A 19,571-nucleotide genomic window follows, 5' to 3' on the forward strand; every position below is an offset into this window, starting at 1 on the left:
TAAGATGGCTTCAGTACTTCCCTGGTGGCTCAGATGGTAAAGAATCTGCCTGCAATGCGAAAGACCCAGGTTTAGTCCCTGGGTCAGGAAGATCCCCTGGAGAAGGGACCAGCTACCCCCTCCAGTACATTCCCTGGGGCTTCCCAGGTGGTGCTAGTGGTAAAGAACTCACCTGCCAATGCAGGAGAGGAAAGAGAGGTCGGTTTGATCCCTGGGTTGGGAAGATTCCCAGGAGGAGGGCATAGCAACCCATTCCAGCTTTCCTGCCTGGAGAACCCCATGGACATAGGAGCCTGGCAGGCCATGGTCCATAGCGTTGCAAAGAGTTGAACATGACTGAAATGACTTCAGTATACCAAACATTTAAATTCTACCAAACAGGCACCAAATTCTACCAGACATTTAAACATCAATGCCAATGTTTCTTAAACTCTTTCAAGAAATTAAAAAGGAGAAAACAGTTCCAATCTCATTTTATTAGACCAGATTTACCTGATACCAAAGGTAAAGACAACACAAGAACAGAAATGTACTATATAACAAATATATTAGGTTGGTGCAATGTAATTATGGTTTTGGACTGCGAATTTTAGGCTCAAACACATCTTTATTAATCAAAATAGGAACCATTAAAATCAACACATTTTAGCCAATATTCCTGTAATGTAAAAATCCATTCTTCAGGATTCAGTGAACTCTTGGAAAACAGTTTCTGCCTCCTGCTGGTTTGTGGAACTGTTTTCCCTGCAAAAAGTTGTCAAGATGCTTGAAGAAATGATAGTCGGCTGGCGAGAGATGAGGTGAACATGGCAGATGAGGCCAAACTTCATAGCCCAGTTCGTTCAACTTTTGAAGCGTTGGTTGTGAGATGTGTGGTTGAGTGTTGTCATACAGGAGAATTGCGCCCTTTCTGTTGACCAACGCCAGCTGCACACATTGCAGTTTGGGTGCATCTCATTGATTTTCTGATCACACTTCTCAGATGGAAAGTTTCCACTGGAATTTAGAAAGCTGTAGTGGATCAGATGGACAGCAGACTGCCCAACGGTGACCATGAACAGTTTTTGGTGCAAGTTTGGTGTTGGAAAGTGCTTTGGAGCTTCTTCTCGGTCCAACCACTGAGCTGGCCATCACCTGTTGTCATATAAAGTCTACTGTTCATTGCACATCACAATCCGATTGAGAAATGTTTTGTTGTTGTTGCATATAATCACATTTCAAAAACGACAGTTTATTTTATTTTCAGTGGGCTCATGAGGCATCCACTTATTGAACTTTCCAATTTGCTTCAAATGCCAAATGACCATAGAATGGTTGATGTTGAGTTGTGCAGCAACTTCTCATGCAGTTGTAAGAGGATCAGCTTCGATGACCACTCTCTATTTGTTGTTGTCAACTTCCAATGGCCAGCCACTGCATTCATCATCTTCGAGGTTCTTATCTCCAGCAGTTTCTGGAACAAATGCATTGTTGATGTTGTGAGTTGTCTCTGCTGCTTTACAACCCATTTTGAACTTGAGTATGAAAATCACTTAAATTTGCTGTTTGTCTAAAAAACATCATTTCCCTAGTCTAAAATAAATATACAATACACAGCAAGTAATGTCATTAGCAAAAAAAAAAGCATAAAGTGAGAAATGTGCATTAAAATGATATGTAATATAACCACATTTATTTAAGAATGTATTCCAATATCAAACAGTAAAGTTCAATATTGCAAAACCACAATTACTTTTACACCAACATAATATATGGAAGGGCTTCCCTGGTGGCTCAGATGGTAAAGAATCTGCCTGCAATGTGGGAGACCAGGGTTTGATTCCTGGGTAGGGAAGATCCCCTGGAGAAGGGAATGGCAACTCACTCCAGTATTTTGCCTGGAGAATCCCATAGACAGAAAAGCCTGGTGGGCTACAGTCCATCAGGTCGCAAAGAGTCAGACATGACTGAACAGCTGACCAGTAACAGCAGAAATATATGGAAAAGACCTTGATAAAATACCAGAAAGTTAAACTCAATGGCACATTAAAAGGCTCACACAGGCTTGAACTTGGCCAATATAGTAGAGGAGAAAGGCCCTGAGCTCACCTCCTCTGATAAGCACACCAAAATTATAATCTTCAGAGCAACTATCAATGAGGACAACCCAAAGACTAGCAGAGAAGATCTTCTACAGCTAAAGATATAAAAATGGAACCACAAGAAGATGGATGGGAAAGTGGAGACTCACTATAATCAAGGCCCATATCCCAGGTAGATGACTCACAAACAGCAGGAGACTCACAATTTCAGAGGTTCTCCCCAAGAGTGGGTGGTACAAGTTCCATATTGAACAATCCACCGTGGGGGTCCTGCACCAGGAAGATGAGCCCTAGAAAATCTGGATTTGAAGGCCAGTGGGATGTGCTTTCAGGAGAGCCTAAAGGTTGTAGGAAGTAGAGACTTCATTGCTAAAGGTACACACAAAATTTCACTCAACAGAGACCTGGGGAAGAAGCAGTAATTTAAAGGAGTGTGGAAATCACTCAAGCTAAACAGAAAAAAAGCATTTTAATAAATAAGGACAGTTTAAGAGACTTCTGGGACAACATCAAATACACTAATGTCATTATAAGGGTCTAGAAGGAGAAGAGAGAAAAAGACAGAGAACATATTTGAAGACATATTGGCTGAAAACTTCCCTAAGTTGAGAAAGAAAACAGACATCTAGGTCCACGGGGAACAGAGTCCCAAATAGAATCAACCCAAATAGAAGCACAAAGAGATATATTGTAATTAAAATGATAAAAATAAAGAGAATATTAAAAGCATCAAGGAGAAAGTAACAAGTTATACACAAGGGAACTCCCAAAATACTGTCAGCTCACTATTCAGAAAAAACTCTGCAAGCCAGAGGGAGTGGTACTATATACAAACAAGAACACTTTATCTGGCAAGGCTTTCATTCAGATTTGATGGAGAAAGCAAAAGTTTTATATGTAAGCAAAAGCTAAAAGAGTTCACCACCAAAGCAGCTTCACAAGAAATGTAACAGGAATTTTTCTAAGCAGAAAAGAAAGGAACAAAAACTAGAGGCTCAAAAATTACAAAAGGAAAACTCTCATCCGTAAAGGCAAATATACAGTAAAGGAATAGATCAACTATAAACTTAGTAGACAGGCTAAAAGGCAAAGGTACTGAAATCAACTATATTCACAATAAATTGGAAAGGGATACACAAGAGACAAGTGATATAATGTCAAAACAGTAAACCTGGAGGAGTAAAAATACAAGGTTGTTAAAATGCATTTGAACGTAAGAGATCAGCAACCTAAAGTAATCGTGTATATATAAATAATCTATATTTAGATTTATATATATATATATATATATATATATATATATATATAAACTTCATGGTAAGCAAAAACCAAAATTTATGATAGATACGCTTACAGAATGGAGAAAGGAATCCAAATATAAAACTAAAGATAGTTACCATATCTCAAGGGAACAGAGCAAAAAGAGAAAGGAATAAAAAAGGACCATAAAAGAACCTGAAAACAACTAACAAAATGATAATAAGTACATGAGCATGTGTGCATGCTCAGTCACTTCAGTCATGTCTAGCTCTTTGTGACCTTATGGGGTATAGCCTGCCAGGCTCCTCTGTCCATGGGAATTCTCCAGACAAGTATACTGCAGGGGGTTGCCATGCCCTCCTCCAGGGGATCTTCCTGACCCATGGATCAAACCCATGTCTCTTACGTTTCCTGCATTAGCAGGTGGGTTCTTTATCACAAGTGTCACCTGGGAAGCCCAGTAAGCACATGTCTATGTCTGTGCTAGGTCACTTCAGTCATGTCCAACTTTTTGTGACCCTATGGACTGTAGCCTGCCAGGCTTCTCTGTCCATGAGGTTCTCCAGGCAAGAGTAGTGGAGTGGGTTTCCATGCTCTCCTATCAATAATTACTTTAAATGTAAATGGAGTAAATGCTCCAATCAAAAGATAAAGAGTAACTGAATAAACAAGAAAACAAGACCTATATATAGTCTCTCCATAAGAGACTCACTTCAAATCCAAATCTACACTAGCTTGAGAGTAAGGGGAGAGAAATAGCATCCCATGCAAATGGTAATCAAAAGAAAAAAAGCTGGGGAGGGAATACTTACATCAGAGAAAATGGATTTTAAAACCAAGATATAATAAGAGACAAAGAAAGACATTACAAAATAATAAAGAGATCAAACAGCAAGAACATACAACAATTATAAACATACACATTCAACATAGGAATACCTAAATATATAAAACAAATATTAACAAACATAAAGAGAGGAATTGACAATAATATAATAATAATTACATAATAATAGTAAGGAACTTTAACACCTCATTTATACCAATGGACAGATTATCCAGACAAAAACATCAAGGAAACAATTGCCTTAAACAACACATTGGACTTAAGAGATCTATATACAATATTCCATTTAAAGCAGCAGAATACACATTCTTTTCATATACACATAGAGCATTCTCCAGGATAGATCACATGCTAGGCTACAAAATAAATCTCAGGAAATTTAAGAAGATTGAAAGTTTATCAAGCAACTTTTCCATCCACAAGGCTATGAGACTAGAAATGAACTATAAGAAAAAGCTGCAAAAGCCACAAACATGTGGAGGCTGAACAATACGTCACTAGACAACAAATGAATCACAGAAAAAATTAAAGAAGAAATAAAAAATACCCGAGGCAAAAAACACAATCCAAAAATATATGTGACATAGCAAAATCTGTTCTAAAAGGGAAATTTACATGATAAAAGTCTATCTCAGGAAGCAAAAAAAAAAAATCTCAGCTAACGATCTAACTTTACACTTAATGGAACTAGGAAAAGAAGGACAAATAAATGCCAAAGTTAATAGGAGGAAATAAATCATACAGATTAGAGCAGAAATAAATGAAACAGAGATTTAAAAAATAACAGAAAAGATCAATGAAACTAAGAGCTGGTTCTTTGAAAAGATAAATCACTAAACCATTAGACTGATAAGAAAAACAGGATGGGTTCAAATGAATAAAATCAGAAATGAAAGAGACGTTACAGCTGACACTGCATCAATACAATCTCCTAAGACCGAAACAAGAAATTGAAAGTATAAACAGACCATTTACCAATCATGAAATTAAATCAGTAATTAAAGAAAATCCCAGCCAAAAAAAGACCAGAACTAGGTAGCATCACAGGTGAATTCTAACAAACATTCAGGGAACAGTTAATATATATCTTTCTCAAATTATTTCAAAAAAATTCAGAGGAAGAAATGCTTCTAAATTCATTTATGAAGCTAGCATCATTTGGATACCTAAAGCATACAAAAGCATCATAAAAAAGAAATTATAAGTCAATATCACTGATGAACATAGATGTAAATTTCCCCAACAAAATATTAGCAAACTAATTCAACAATACATTAAAAGAATCATATAACATGATCAAGTGGATTTATCCCAGGGAGATAAGGATGGTACAATATTTGCAAATCAATCAAATGCGATACATCACATTAACAGATTGAAAAATAAAGATCAGGTGATCATCTCATAGATGCAGAAAAGCTTTTACAAAATTCAACCTTCCTTTATGATAAAAACTCTCAACAAAGTAAGTAAAGAGAGAACATACCTCAAATAATAAAGGTCATATGACAAACCCACAGCTAACATCATACTTAATGATAAAAGGCTAAAAACATTTTCTATAAGATGAGGAACAAGAGAAGAAAGATCACTCTTGCCACTGGTATTCAACACATTATTGGAAGTCCTAGCCACAGCAACCAAATAAGAAAAGACATAAAAAGAGATCTGGATTGGAAAGGAAGTAGGAAACTTGTCACTGTTGCAGATGACATGATACTATACAGAAAATGCTAAGGATGCCATCAACAAACTATTAGAACTCATTAATGAATTCAGCACAGTTTCAGTATACAAAGTTAATATATAGAAATCTGTTCCTTTTCTATACATTAAAAATGAATTATTGGAAAGAAAATTAAGGACATAATCCTATTTACAATTGCATTAGAAAGGATACAATACATAGAAATAAATCTAATTAAGGAGGCCAGACCTAGAGCCAGACATCCTGGAATGTGAAGTCAAGTGGGCCTTAGGAAGCATCACTACGAAGAAAAGCTAGTGGAGGTGATGGAATTTCAGTTTGCTATTTCAAATCCTAAAAGATGATGCTATGAAAGTGCTGTATTCAATATGCTGGCAAATTTGGAAAACTCAGAAGTGGCCACAGGAATAGAAAAGGTCAGTTTTCATTCCAGTCCCAAAGGAAGGCAATGCCAAAGAAAGCTCAAACTACCACACAATTGCACTCATCTCACACACTAGTAAAGTAATGCTCAAAATTCTCCAAATCAGACTTCAGCAATACGTGAACCGTGAACTTCCTATGTTCAAGTTGGTTTTAGAAAAGGCAGAGGAACCAGAGATCAAATTCCCAACATCCACTGGATTATAGAAAAAACAAGAGAGTTCCAGAAAAACATCTATTTCTGCTTAATTGACTATGCCAAAGCCTTTGACTGTGTGGATCACAAATGAACTGTGGAAACTGTTCTGAAACAGCTGGGAATACCAGACCACCTGACCTGCCTCTTGAGAAATCTGTATGCAGGTCAGGAAGCAACAGTTAGAACTGGACATGGAACAACAGACTGGTTCCAAATAGGAAAAGGAGTATGTCAAGGCTATATCCTGTCACCTGCAGAGTACCTCATGAGAAATGCTGGGCTGGAGGAAGCACAAGCTAGAATCAAGATTGCCAGGAGAAATATCAGTAATCTCAGATATGCAGATGTCATCACCCTTATGGCAGAAAGTGAAGAAGAACTAAAAAGCCTCTTGACAAAAGTGAAAGAGGAGAGTGAAAAAATTGGCTTAAAGCTCAACATTCAAAAAATGAAGATCATGGCATCTGGTCCCATCACTTCATGGCAAATAGGTGGGGAAACAGTGGAAACAGTGGCTGACTATTTTTTTGAGCTCCAAAATCACTACAGATGGTGACTGTAGCCATGAAATTAAAAGATGCTTACTCCTTGGAAGGAAAGTTATGACCAACCTAGACAACATATTAAAAAGCAGAGACATTACTTTGCTAACAAAGGTCCATCTAGTCAAAGCTATGGTTTTTCCAGTAATCATGTATGGATGTGAGAGTTGGAGTATAAAGAATGCTGAGCGTCAACAAATTGATGCTTTTGAACTGTGGTGTTGGAGAAGACTCTTAAGAGTCCCTTGGACTGCAAGGAGATCCAACCAGTCCATCCTAAAGGAGATCAGTCCTAAGTGTTCATTGGAAGGACTGATGTTGAAGCTGAAACTCCAATACTTTGGCCACCTGATGCGAAGAGCTGACTCATTCGAAAAGACCCTGATGCTGGGAAAGATTGAAGGCAGGAGGAGAATGGGACAACAGAGGATGAGATGGTTGGATGGTATCACCAACTCAATGGACATGAGTCTGGGTAAACTCCGGGAGTTGGTGATGAACAGGGAGGCATGGCGTGCTGCAGTCCATGGGGTCGCAAAGAGTTGGACACGACTGAGCGACTGAACTGAACTGAAGGAGGCAAAACACCTGTACTTGGAAAATTACAAGACAATGATAAAGAAATTGGGAACAACACAAACAAATGGAAAGATATACCATGTTCGTGGATTGGAAGAATTAAAATTGTTAAAATGACCATACTACCCAAGGTGTGCTATAGTTTCAATACAATCCCTAACAAAATACCAATGGCATTTTCACAGAATTAGAACAAATGTTCCTAAAATTTGTATGAAAACACACAAAAAACCCCCAAAGAGCCACATCTATCTTTAAAAAGTAGAACAAAGCTAGAAGTATCATACTCCCTTATTTCAAACAGTACTATGAAGCTACAGTCATGAATGCAATGTGGTACTACCGTACAAAGAGATACATAGATTAATGGAACAGAATCAGAATTCAGAAATGAGCTCACACTTGTATGGTCAGTGAATCTACAACATAGGAGGCAAGAATATACAATAGCAAAAAAGACAGCATCTTCAATAAATTATGTTGATAGTAAAAGCTAGACAGCTATATTCAAAAGAATCATACTGGACTACTTTCTCACACCACATACAAAAATAAGCTCAAAATGAATTAAAGATGTAAATGTAAAACTGGACAGCATAAAACTCCTAGAAGAATATATAGGCAGTAAGCTCTTTGACATTAGTCTTAGCAATATTTTTTTGACTCTGTCTCTTCAGGCAAGAGGAACAAAAACAAAAATGAACAAATGGAACTACATCAAACTAAAAAGCTTTTGTACAGTGAAGGAAACTAACCAAATGAAAAGGCTCTCTACTGTTTGGGAGAAGACTTTTCAAACAATATATCTGATAAGAGGTAAATATCCAAAATACACAAAGAACTCATGTAACTCACCATCAAAAACAACACAATTAAAACTGAGAATAGGACCAGAATAAACATTTTTTCCAAAGAAGACATAGAGATGGCCAACAGGCACATGACATCGGGATCAACATCACTAATCATCAGGGAAATGCAACTCACAACCACAGTAAAATATCACCTCACACTTGAGAATGGCTCAAGAGAATGGCTATTATGAAAAAAAACAACAAAAAAATGTTGGTGAGGATGTAGGTAATAGAGGACACTTGTGGAGATGTACAGCCAGGCTCCTCTCAAAATATTAAAAATAGAACTACCATATGATCCATAAATTCTACTCATGGGTATATATAAAAAAATGAAAACAGAAATTTGAAAAGATATGTGCCCCTATGTTCCTTGCATCATTAACTGCATCATTATTTACAATAGCCAAGATATGAAAGCAACCTAAGGTCCCATTAATAGATGAATGGATAAAACAGATTTTGTACTATGTACAAATCTGTACTATTTGTACAGATGCACTATTGCTAAGTCACTTCAGTCATGTCTGACTGTTTGCAACCCAATGGACCTAGCCTGCCAGGTTCCTCTGGAACCTGGATTGAATTCTCCAGGCAAGAATACTGGAGTGGGTTGCCATTTATTACTCAACCATAAAAAGAATTAAATATTTCCATCTGTGACAACATGAGTGAATTTAGATAGTATTATGCTAAATGACATGTCAGACAGAGAAATATCAATACCACATGATTTCATTTATATGTGAAATCTGAAAAAAAAAAAGGAACAAACATAACAAAATAAAAATAGTGATAGATACAGAAGGTTGCCAGAGGGGATGCAGTGGGAGGATGAAAGACATAGATTAGGGAGATAAGGATAAACAAGCTTCCAGTTACACAATAAATGAATCAATCACAGGTATGAAAGGTATAGTGTAGAGAATATAATCAATAATTATGTAAAATCTTTTTATGGTCTAGATGATAACTAAACTTACTGTGGTGAACATTTTGTAATATATAGAAATATTGAATCAGTATGTCGCACACTAGGAACCAGCATAGTGTTGTAAGTCGATTATACTTCAAAAACAAACAAACAAGTTCATAGTGAAAGAGATCAGATTTGTGGTTGCCACCAGCAAGAAGGTGGGGGAAGAGGGAATTAGATGAAGCTGGTCAAAAGGTACAAATTTTCAGTTATAAGATAAATAACAGGGATGTAATACATACCCTAATGTGATACTTCACATTAACAGAATAAAGGATAAAAATCACATGATCATCTCAACACACTAGAAAAAACATTTGACAAAATTCATCATCCTTTCATGATAAAAACTCTTAACAAACTAGGAATAGAAGGAAAGTATCTCAACATAATTAAAGGCATATGTGAAAAGCCCATAGACAACATCCCACTCGACAATGAAAAAATGAAATATTTACCTCCAAAATAAGGAACAAAGCAAGGAGACCCATGCATGTCTCTTCTATAGTACTGGAAGTCCTAGCCAGAGCAGTTAGGCAAGAAATAAAAAGCATAACAATCAATAAGGAAGAAGTAAAACGGTCCCTTTTGCAGATAGCATGATCTTACATATAGAAACCACCCCCGCCTAAAAAAAACCTGTTTGGAACAAACAAATTCAATAGTTATAGGATATGAAATTAATAGACAAAAAAAAATTTGGTGTTTCTACATATAATTTATACAACAAATTATTTTATTTTCCAAAAAGAAAATTAGGAAAAACAATCCCATTTACAATAGCATCAAAAGGAATAAAATTCTTAGAAATATATCTAACTAAAGAGGTTAAAGAATTGTAGGTTATCATATTAAGTGAATTAAGTCAGAGAAAAACAGGTATTATATAAGATCACTTATATGTGGAATCTAAAAAAGTAATATAAGTAAATTTATTTACAAAACAGAGTTAGACTCACAGACATGGAAAACAAACTTATGGTTACCAAAGGTGACGGCGGGGACAGAGAGGGAGAGATAAACTAGAAGTTTGGGGTTACCATATATTCACTACTATGTTTAAAATAGATTAACAATAAGGACCTACTGTGTAACTCAGGGAACTGTATTCAGAATCCTGTAATAACCTATAATGGAGAAGAATGTGAAAAAGTATATATAAATACACACACACATATATGTATGAAAGTTGAAAATGTTAGTTACTCAGTTGTGTCCAACTTTTTGTGACCCTCATTGTCTATAGCCCTCCAGGCTTCTCTGTCCTTGTAATTCTCCAGGCAAGATACTGGAGTGGGTTGCCATTCCCTTCTCCAGGAGATCTTTCCAACCCAGGGATCCAACCCTGGTCTGCAATGCAGGCAGATTCTTTACCATCTGAGCCACTATGAAAGCCCACACATATGTATGTATGTATGTATAGTATAGTATATATAAATGAATCACTTTGCTGGACACCTGAACTAACACAACACTGTAAATTAACTATAATTTTTTAAAAATTTTATTGGAAATACTGTTGTATTAGTTTTGGCTGTTCAGCAAAGTGGATAAATCATACATATACACATACCCACTCATTTTTAGATTCTCATATAGGTCATTACTGGAGGAGGGCATGACAACCCACTCCAGTATTCTTGCCTGAAGAATCCTGTGGACAGAGGAGCCTGGTGAGCTATAGTCTATGAGGTCACAGAGTCAGATACAACTGAATTGACTTAGCACATATGCAGAGTTCATTACAGAACACTGAGTGTAGCTCCGTGTGCTATATGGTAGATCTTCATTGGTTGAAAGTTAAAGTGAAAAGTATAAAACATTAATGAAAGAAATTAGAGAAAACACAACAAATGAAACATTCCATGTTTATGAATTGAAAGGCTTTACATTGTTAAAATGTCAATTTTAAAATTCTTATGACCAATCTGTCATTTTCAGAATTTTTTCCATCTTGTATTACATTTTTATGTCTATTTCCTAAACATATACATCTTGGCAAAATTCTCACTTATCTCTCAAAATCTCATTATCTTCTTAATCCCTTCCATGAAGATGTGAATTATTAAATTATCTAATTATAAACATACAATTTTGGGGAATTTGCTTTTTTTTTTTTGGGCAGTTATAAGTTTTGATGAGTTATCCTTTCTGCTTATCTTTCCATAAAGCATCTGCCTGGACTAATTTTTTCTTTTTTATAGAATACTTCTTTTGAAAATATTTTAAAGGAGAATCTCAATATAATTTCTGAAATTTCTATGCTTAACAAAATATTGTTTTCATCCTGTCATTTTATAATATTTTGCTAATAAAATTTAGGACAGAGTTCTTCAGTAGATTTTAAGAATTGAGGTCCAGCAAAATATCACCCACAAAATATCATCTATGTACTTGGGAGGAAAAAAGAATAAATAAAGTTTAAAAATAAAGAGATAGAAAAAGATAAAACTGGCAACGTCAAAGAATAATCTAAAAATGGTGTACATATATGTTTAGGAAAAGTCACATATAAGAATGTTTATAGCACACTATTAAAAATAACCCTCCCTAAAATGGAAAACAAACAAATGTCTAGTAACAATAGTATAGATAAATAAATGTGGCATTTAAAGAATGGGATCATATACAGCAATGAGAATGAGTGAGCCACAATTACATGCAATAACATGGATAAAATGTTCAAATCTACTGTTGAGTAAAAGAACGAAGATACAAATGAGGACATTGTCTATGACGCTATTTATATGAAGTTCACAAACAGATAAGTCTAGCCTATGGTGTTGAAAGTAAGAGAGTGGTGGAAAGGTGGCAGTGACGAAAAGGGTAGTCAAAGAGAGGGCAGGCTCTGATGAACAGGGAATGGTAACTTTTTATCTGCTTCTGGCTATGCACGTGTATTCACTCTATGACAATTGGGTGCTCATGATGTATGCATTTCACCTTGTGAACAACACATTTAATAAAAAAATTTTAAGTATTTAAAAAAATGATACTTTTGTGGTAGTTGTTATAAAAGACAAAGTAGAGTTCAAAGTTATTTTTTCTTCCATATTTTGAAAGTTAACTCATTGCCTTCTTGCATCCAGCGCTGCTTTGTGACATTTAAAGTCACTTTGATTCTTTTTGTTGGTGTCTCTACTTGTCATGTTTGAAGCTTTAAGAGTTTTCTTTTAGTTTCCTTAATTTGACCTTTAATTTCGCTATATATGTATCTTTCTCTTATGTATCTTGTTTGCCACTCCATGAATATTTTAGTCCTTTCACTGTTTGTTTTTCTGGGAAAAAAAAATCAGTTATTATTTTATTTACTGCCCTGGAATTTGCAGCCTTAAGTATAATAGAAGCTCTGTCCCAATACCTTGTCGTAGGTGTGGTGGTCAGGGGTGGTGGTCGGGAACACAGAAAAGGCTATAGAAATTGAACACTTCATTGATTTGTCTTTTGTTTAAGAGCCAAGAACTCCGGAGCTTGTTAAAATAAGAAAAATCGTCGTCATCAATGCAAGTGGAAGAAAATTTCTCACAGCAGAGAAAAAAAAAAAAAGTCACATTAATAAAGGAGCGATCATTACAGCATTGATGGTTTAAATACATAATTTGATTCTGGATACAAATAAATACACATTTGCTTTGCAAACTTTCTATTGGTTAAATTTAGCTTCAAAATATTTGAGTTTTCCGAGATGGTAACTGGGGAAACTGTAACATTTCTCAAAAATCATTTCATACTTGCGTGGTCCACAATGCAGCCTGTCATTCCTTCAAGCACCACGCAGTGAGGCAATTCATGTCTTCCCACCCCCTCCTTTCCCTTTCTTTGTCTGTATAATGAAAATGGAAACTATCTTTTCCCAAACACTTGCTCAGTCTTACCAGTTGCAGCCTATAAAAATGGGGAAATTCATTGAAGATCGGAAAAGATGAGTACTATTTAATCTCCCTTTATACCTCTGCGTTGGGGACTAGGGGTGGGCGGGTAGAGGTAGGCGCCCAGCGGGGGCGGGGCCGGAGCCGGGGCGGAGGAGGAGTTAAGCAGCGAATCCGTGGGGAGCAAGGCGTCGTCGCTCCGCGAAACTGGAAGGGCTCTGCCTGGTCCGGTGTGAGATCCCTCCAGGCTTCCCAGCAGCTATCAAATAACCTGCGCGGCCAGGAGCGAGGATGGAGTGTCTGGTGAGCTGGGCCAGGCGAGGGAAACAGGGGCAGGTTGGGCGACTCCTCTCCGGTGGCCCTGGGGGCGATGTTAGGCTGCGAACTGCTAGGCTGCGGCTTTCCCCTCTCTGATTCAGAGCTGGGATTCCCGCTTGCGCTTTCCTCTCAGTTCTGAACCTTGCAGAGAAGCGGATCTTGCCTTCCAAAGCGGGCTTTATAGGCCATACTTCCATTCCTAGGGGTGCGATTCTGTCGCGGTAAACTGGAAACAGGATGCTGCCAGGTGCAGGCTCCGGAGACGCTTTTCCGATCGATCACTGACATCCTTGGAGAGGAAATGGGCCTGGAGGCGGACGCTGGCTGCGTGGATAGAGGGTGCTGTATTGGCTCCATTTTGGTCCCGAAATCTGGGCTGGGGTTGCAGAATTTCAGGATCAGGCTGGCTCCCCTGTGATGCTTCAGCCTCTTTCTGCATCCTCTGGGCCTTTGCCGTGGGAAGTCAAAAGGATCGGATAAATCAGAGTTAAAACCCAGGGTATCCGTGAGAAACGCATTTTGTTATCCAGGATCTAGGTATATGACAAAATGAAGGAAGGAGAGGATTTTCATTTACACTGGTAACTGATATAATAATTAAAAAATCTAAATACAAGTAATGCCTCAAGGTAATTTTTTTTGCGTATGGTTTATTGGCTAGACTACACAGTTATTGTCTTCCTTAACAAAGAATGGTGGCCTCTAAGCTAGTGTTTACTGAGTGCCAGGTACTCTTAATCTTCACCACTGTCCTTCAAAGGAGTTATTACCCAGTTTTACAAATAAACAGGCAGACAGGTGAATTTTTCCAAGTCCATATGACTGTGGCAGCTTCAGGATTTGAACCTACAATTTTCAGGGCAGGGGCAGTGTAGCTGCCAGATGGACAGCTGTCAGGTAAGACCCAGGTCTCTAGACTCTGGCCCTCTTGTCAAGGGTTATAAGTGGACTTCTCTACTTCCATTATCGTGTGATCTAATTAATGAATTTTTTAAGCTATGTAACACATACTGGCATTTACCATATCTTAAGCACTGTATTAAGTACTTTAAATGCTTAATTAATTCTCAGAGTAGCTTTAGGGAGAGAGCAATTGGCCAGGTTGTGGTGGTCAGGCTCTCTCATCCCACTCCACTCGCGTCCTACAGCTGGGATCATTTGTGGTACCGCACACATACCTCATGGTGTAGCCCCATATAAGCACCGCCTAAAAGGTTCTAGGAGAGTAAAACTGAGTCAAATGTTGGTTGTTGCTGCTGTGTCAGCCATCAGAGAGTAAAGCGTGTCTGCCTTGCCATGGTGAATAAAGAATGTCTGCAGTTCCTATGACTCCTTGCAGCTTCTTCCAGCTTCTGCACTTATGCCTTGCCTACCCTGGGTTCAATGAATAGTGAGATACAGTGAGACAACTGGCATAGTTGGCAGGATACCCAGCAGGTAGAGGATCCTGAGGCTCCACAGGAGAGTCAGCAGGGAAGCGGTGGATGGTTCACCTGCTAGCACTGAAAAGGTGTTACAGGAGATGAGTTCCCACTTGCCAGACAAGGTGGCATGGACTGCCGCTGGCACCGTGGGGTGCCTTTTCCTGACTGCCCCGAAGGCGAATATGGATAGTGCCACGATGCCATGCAAGTGTGTAAGTTTCAAAGAGAGGAGAAGAGCTAGAGCAGTGTCTGCATATGCTGGAGTAAGAGAAGCATGGCCTTGATGAGACTGCCTATCCCCACTTACTAGCAAGGCCATTGGCAACTGAAACCAGAGCAGCAGTTTAAGCACCGATAGCAAGAGATATGGGTGGTTACATGAGCTGATGATATGGCTTATGACCTTGAGATACAGAGAACAGTGTACTATAAAGGCTGTGTCCTATGATGTGCTAACAGCGTACTGTAAAGGTTATGTCCTCAGATTTAGGAAAGTGTAATCATGTTGGTGGGCAGTGAAGATCCCAAAGATCCCCTCTTTGAAGGGGTGGGCCCAGCACCTGTCGGGAGGTTTTGTGGGTCCTAAATGAGAGACTCCTCAGGGGTAGAGTCGCCCCTGTGGAGGTTACTCGCCAAGGGAATATCGTGGAAGATGGGCACGTAGATTGTGTGGCGAGAGACCCTGAAGGGGTGGAATGTAGGGAGTGAACAATTGGCCAGGTGTCAGTGATCAGGCTTTCGCCTCACTCCGCTCAAATCCTGCAGCTGGGATTGTTTGTGGCGCTGCACTCAGGCATCATGGTGTGGCCCTATATAAGTCCCACCTAAAAAGCTCGAGGAGAATCAAGTTGAAGCGAGTTGCATTGAGCTGCATGGTCATTGCTGCTGTGTCAGCCAGTAGAGTAAAGCCCGTCTGCCTTGCCATGCTGAATAAAGAATGTCTGCAGTTCCTATGGTCTTTGTATCTTCTTCCAGCTTCCCCACTCACGTCTTGCCTACTCTGGGTTTAGCAAATAGTGAGATACAGACAGTAACCTAATGAGATAACGGCTACATTGATTTAGTGTTTATTTGTATCAGTCACTTTATAGGAACTTTACATATACCATCTCATTTAACCTTGTTAACAGAGAAGATTGGTACTATTTTTTTTCTGTATCTCCAAGAGGTAAAATGATTTGTCTAAGCTTACACACCTAGTATTTGTGCTAGCCTGAATTCAAATTAGCCAGAAGAAATGTGTGCCTAATTAATAGCAAGGCTTTCTTTCTAATTCTTTTCACCTCAATCACTGTGCTTCTGTTTCTTAAATGTTACTGTCTCCCAATTCCCACATCTTGTGTTTTGGTGTGTGTCTGCTTTTTCTCTTATCCTAAAATACAGATTTTTACTCTGAGAGCTAAACTATTTGCATTCCTCATCACAGCCTTTACTAGAACCTGGATTTCCATGTAGCGTGATGGTGTGGAATCAGAATGCCAAAGAAAACTTCTGGTTTCAGAAGCCAAGGTTTTGAAATAACAAGAGCCTAAGCATTTGAGTTTTAAAAGCCTAAATGATGAAAGACCAAGGACAGGCATTCATCCAAGAAAAAGCTGATGGGCAGAATACAAGGTGATGGAGGAGGCAGCTTTTCTGACCCTAGGCTGGGAGAGCAAAGAGAGACTGATTAGCATTGGTTTGTGTCCTGAGAAGGATACTCTGTGCCTGGCTCCAGGAGTGGGGAGTTTAGGAGGATGGTGAACAGAACTTACAGGTAGGTGTTGAAATCAAAGAACAGAAAATAGCTGTTCCTTGCTTTCCTAGAGGCAACTGTGGGAAGAGGCAAGCCTATCCACCATGGCAAGGGAACAGTAAAACAGAGACGGATAGATACACGGGAGTCTAGGCGGAGACCCTTGTATAATTCTCCTTTGTTCCGCATAGGAAGGATCCAGGGGCACAGAATCCAGAGAATTGGGAAGCATGAGAGAACACCCTGTAAGCGCAGGATTTAATTGCACAAACTGATTATCCAGAGGATGACTTGAGGGGAGCACAATGCCAAGATGAATAGATGGTTGTAACCAAGGGTTAATAGTCCTGTCCCAAGACTGGATGCAGTGCCAGAGACTGGGACAATTCTGAAGTGACAGTGAATTGAACTATCAGACAGAGATTATGTAACATTCACTGAAATTTAGTCTCTACCTCTAGTAGAATAGTAACATGAAATAAAACTGAAGTTCAGTTAAAGAAAGATACAGGGAAATCTACATTTCTTAAACACCTCAGTTATAGAAAAATATAGAAATATAGGGAAAATTTACCTTACAATGAACACGCTAATGTAGACCAAGACTGTGGGACTGCTGTGGAGTAATCTGTCTCCATTCCACTCTTCATTTCATAGCAAAATGATTCCCAGAGTAATACTCTCTTAAATACTACAATGATTTGTTAAAAAAAGAAAAACACACACACACAAGGCCAAGGGTTTCTGCCCAGACACATGAAAATAAAGCAAGGGGGAAGAAAAAAAGCCAAATACTGGTTTTAAAAGGTACAATTTATAGAAATTGTGCAGAATTTGCAGGAAAATCTCCCTCAGCAAATATCAAGGCATGTTCTGCAAAGTGGTTACACCTGAGTTACGTTTTTAATATTATTTGGATTATTTGGGGAGTAAATGTTCTTCAACATTTGCAGTCTGTGTTTTCTGGGTATATTTTTGGCAGTTTGTTTTCTCAGCAGTCTTGACAGTGGTGGCTTTGGGAGCACAGCCCTAAATTGCTAGGAATGGCCATAACGAAAGAACCGCATGGCTGCTTTTCCGGTCCCATCCTAAGCACCCTCTGTTATTTCTTCTATTTATAGTCCCTGGTTCTGCTTCCACAAAACCAAAGGCTTCCAGCGGTTAAAACTTGAGCTGCTATTTTTCCTGATACAGCAATTAGACTGAAGCCCCCTTAGCTTGTCCGCATTCAAATGCCCATTTCTGTACTTGCTCTCTGTCTTCAGGTGTTCAGAAGGCTCGTCTGTCATCTGTCTACCTTCCAACTGATTTGGTTCTTGGCAGCACTGATGTTATGCAGGGCACAAGGTAAAGATACTCAATTCCCCTGCGTGGAATCCAGGAAACACAGTTTCTGGAGTGGACACCTGACCACTCTTATCTATGCTGTGTTCATTTGTCTGCATGAATTATTTAACCGTGTAATTTGTTTGGAAGACTGGGAGTGGTTCTTTCTGCTTTCCAAATTTTTGTTTTCAAAAACTTTAATATTAAGAAACTTTTCACAGATAAAACCAGACATGAAAAAAAAATTCTTTCTGAATTAAGACATCATTTTTCACCTACTAAAGTGCATAATGTTTAAAATAATAATTCCTTATGTGTGTGAAGACATGGGAATGCGTGGTGGAGCAAGAATGAACTTGGCCTCTAGGGCAAGTAATCTGGCAATAAGCCTTAAAACTGGGTGTATCCCTCTTACAGCAAAATATTAAAAATAGTGAAATATGAAAGCTACATGGGTTCACATAGTCTATTATATAAAACACACCTGTGCTGTCCACTTATCTGCTGAATTTCCTACTTCTGCCAGACCTTTCTCCTTGGTTCCATAGGAGACCACACCTCACTTACTGCTGGCCTTTTATTACCTTTTGCGTGGTGTGTACTATGGGCTTCTCTGATAGCTCAGTTGGTAAAGAATCCGCCTGCGATGCAGGAGACCCCAGTTCAACTCCTGGGTTGGGAAGATCTGCTGCAGAAGGGATAGGCTACCCACTCCAGTATTCTTGGACTTCCCTCGTGACTCAGCTGGTAAAGAATCCGCCTGCAATGCGGGAGACCTGGGTTCAATCCCTGGGTTGGGAAGATCCTCTGGAGAAGGGCAAGGCTACCCACTCCAGTATTCAGGCCTGGAGAAGTCCATGAACTGTATATTCCATGGGGTTGCAAAGAGTCGGATATGACTGAGCAACTTTCACAACAATGTGGTGTGTACTATAGTCATCAGCCTTCACAGGGGTACAAAAGGGATGCTTCACACCATGTGTAGCTCAGAATTTACCAACTGGGGTACCCTAAATGGAATTTCATATAAGCAGCAAATAATTGTAAACTTTCCATTAAATTATGTCTTGCATAGTCAAAGAGAAAAATCACCCTAGAAGTTAAAACTCTAGTTTTGATCCCCTTTTTACCCTCTATTCTAAAAGCAGCAATTTATTCAAATCTATGCTCTGCACTTAGCAAACCTTTAGGAAATCCCACATAACAACAGCTATTCCCCTAGAATATTTTGTAACTATCAAGAGTGTACCTCACTAAAATGGGAATGGCGGTGTCAGTTTGTATTTGTTGCTATGCCCATCTTCATTCTTGATGTTGTAGAGCATATATTCTTTTTTTCTAATTACTCTAGTCATTTTATCTGTGTTATTAGTCTTAAAAAAAAGCAAGATTTTGGTGTTTTGATTAAGTCAGTATTTTGTGTACTATTA

The 19,571-nt window shown here is 38.5% G+C and overlaps 1 protein-coding gene across 14 annotated transcripts in view; it reads left to right on the forward strand.

Moving 5' to 3' along the window:
- The window catches only part of CD200 (CD200 molecule), a 100,709-nt gene that overhangs the window by 8,209 nt on the left and 72,929 nt on the right, over nucleotides 1-19,571 (forward strand). For 6 of the 14 annotated variants that reach the window (XM_069553290.1, XM_069553287.1, XM_069553261.1 and 3 more), the window contains exons 1-2: nucleotides 13,490-13,641; nucleotides 18,081-18,162. The exons of 2 other annotated variants lie outside the window; for them this stretch is intronic. In XM_069553290.1, the coding sequence (XP_069409391.1) occupies nucleotides 13,630-13,641; nucleotides 18,081-18,162 (94 nt within the window). In that variant the 5' untranslated portion in view covers nucleotides 13,490-13,629. Of the gene's footprint in view, nucleotides 1-13,431; nucleotides 13,642-18,080; nucleotides 18,163-19,571 lie in introns of those variants that run through there. 6 more of the 14 variants (XM_069553315.1, XM_069553304.1, XM_069553311.1 and 3 more) reach the window with 4 other exon arrangements.

The sequence above is a fragment of the Ovis canadensis genome, chromosome 1, assembly GCF_042477335.2.
Source record: "Ovis canadensis isolate MfBH-ARS-UI-01 breed Bighorn chromosome 1, ARS-UI_OviCan_v2, whole genome shotgun sequence".
Lineage (NCBI taxonomy): Eukaryota > Metazoa > Chordata > Mammalia > Artiodactyla > Bovidae > Ovis > Ovis canadensis.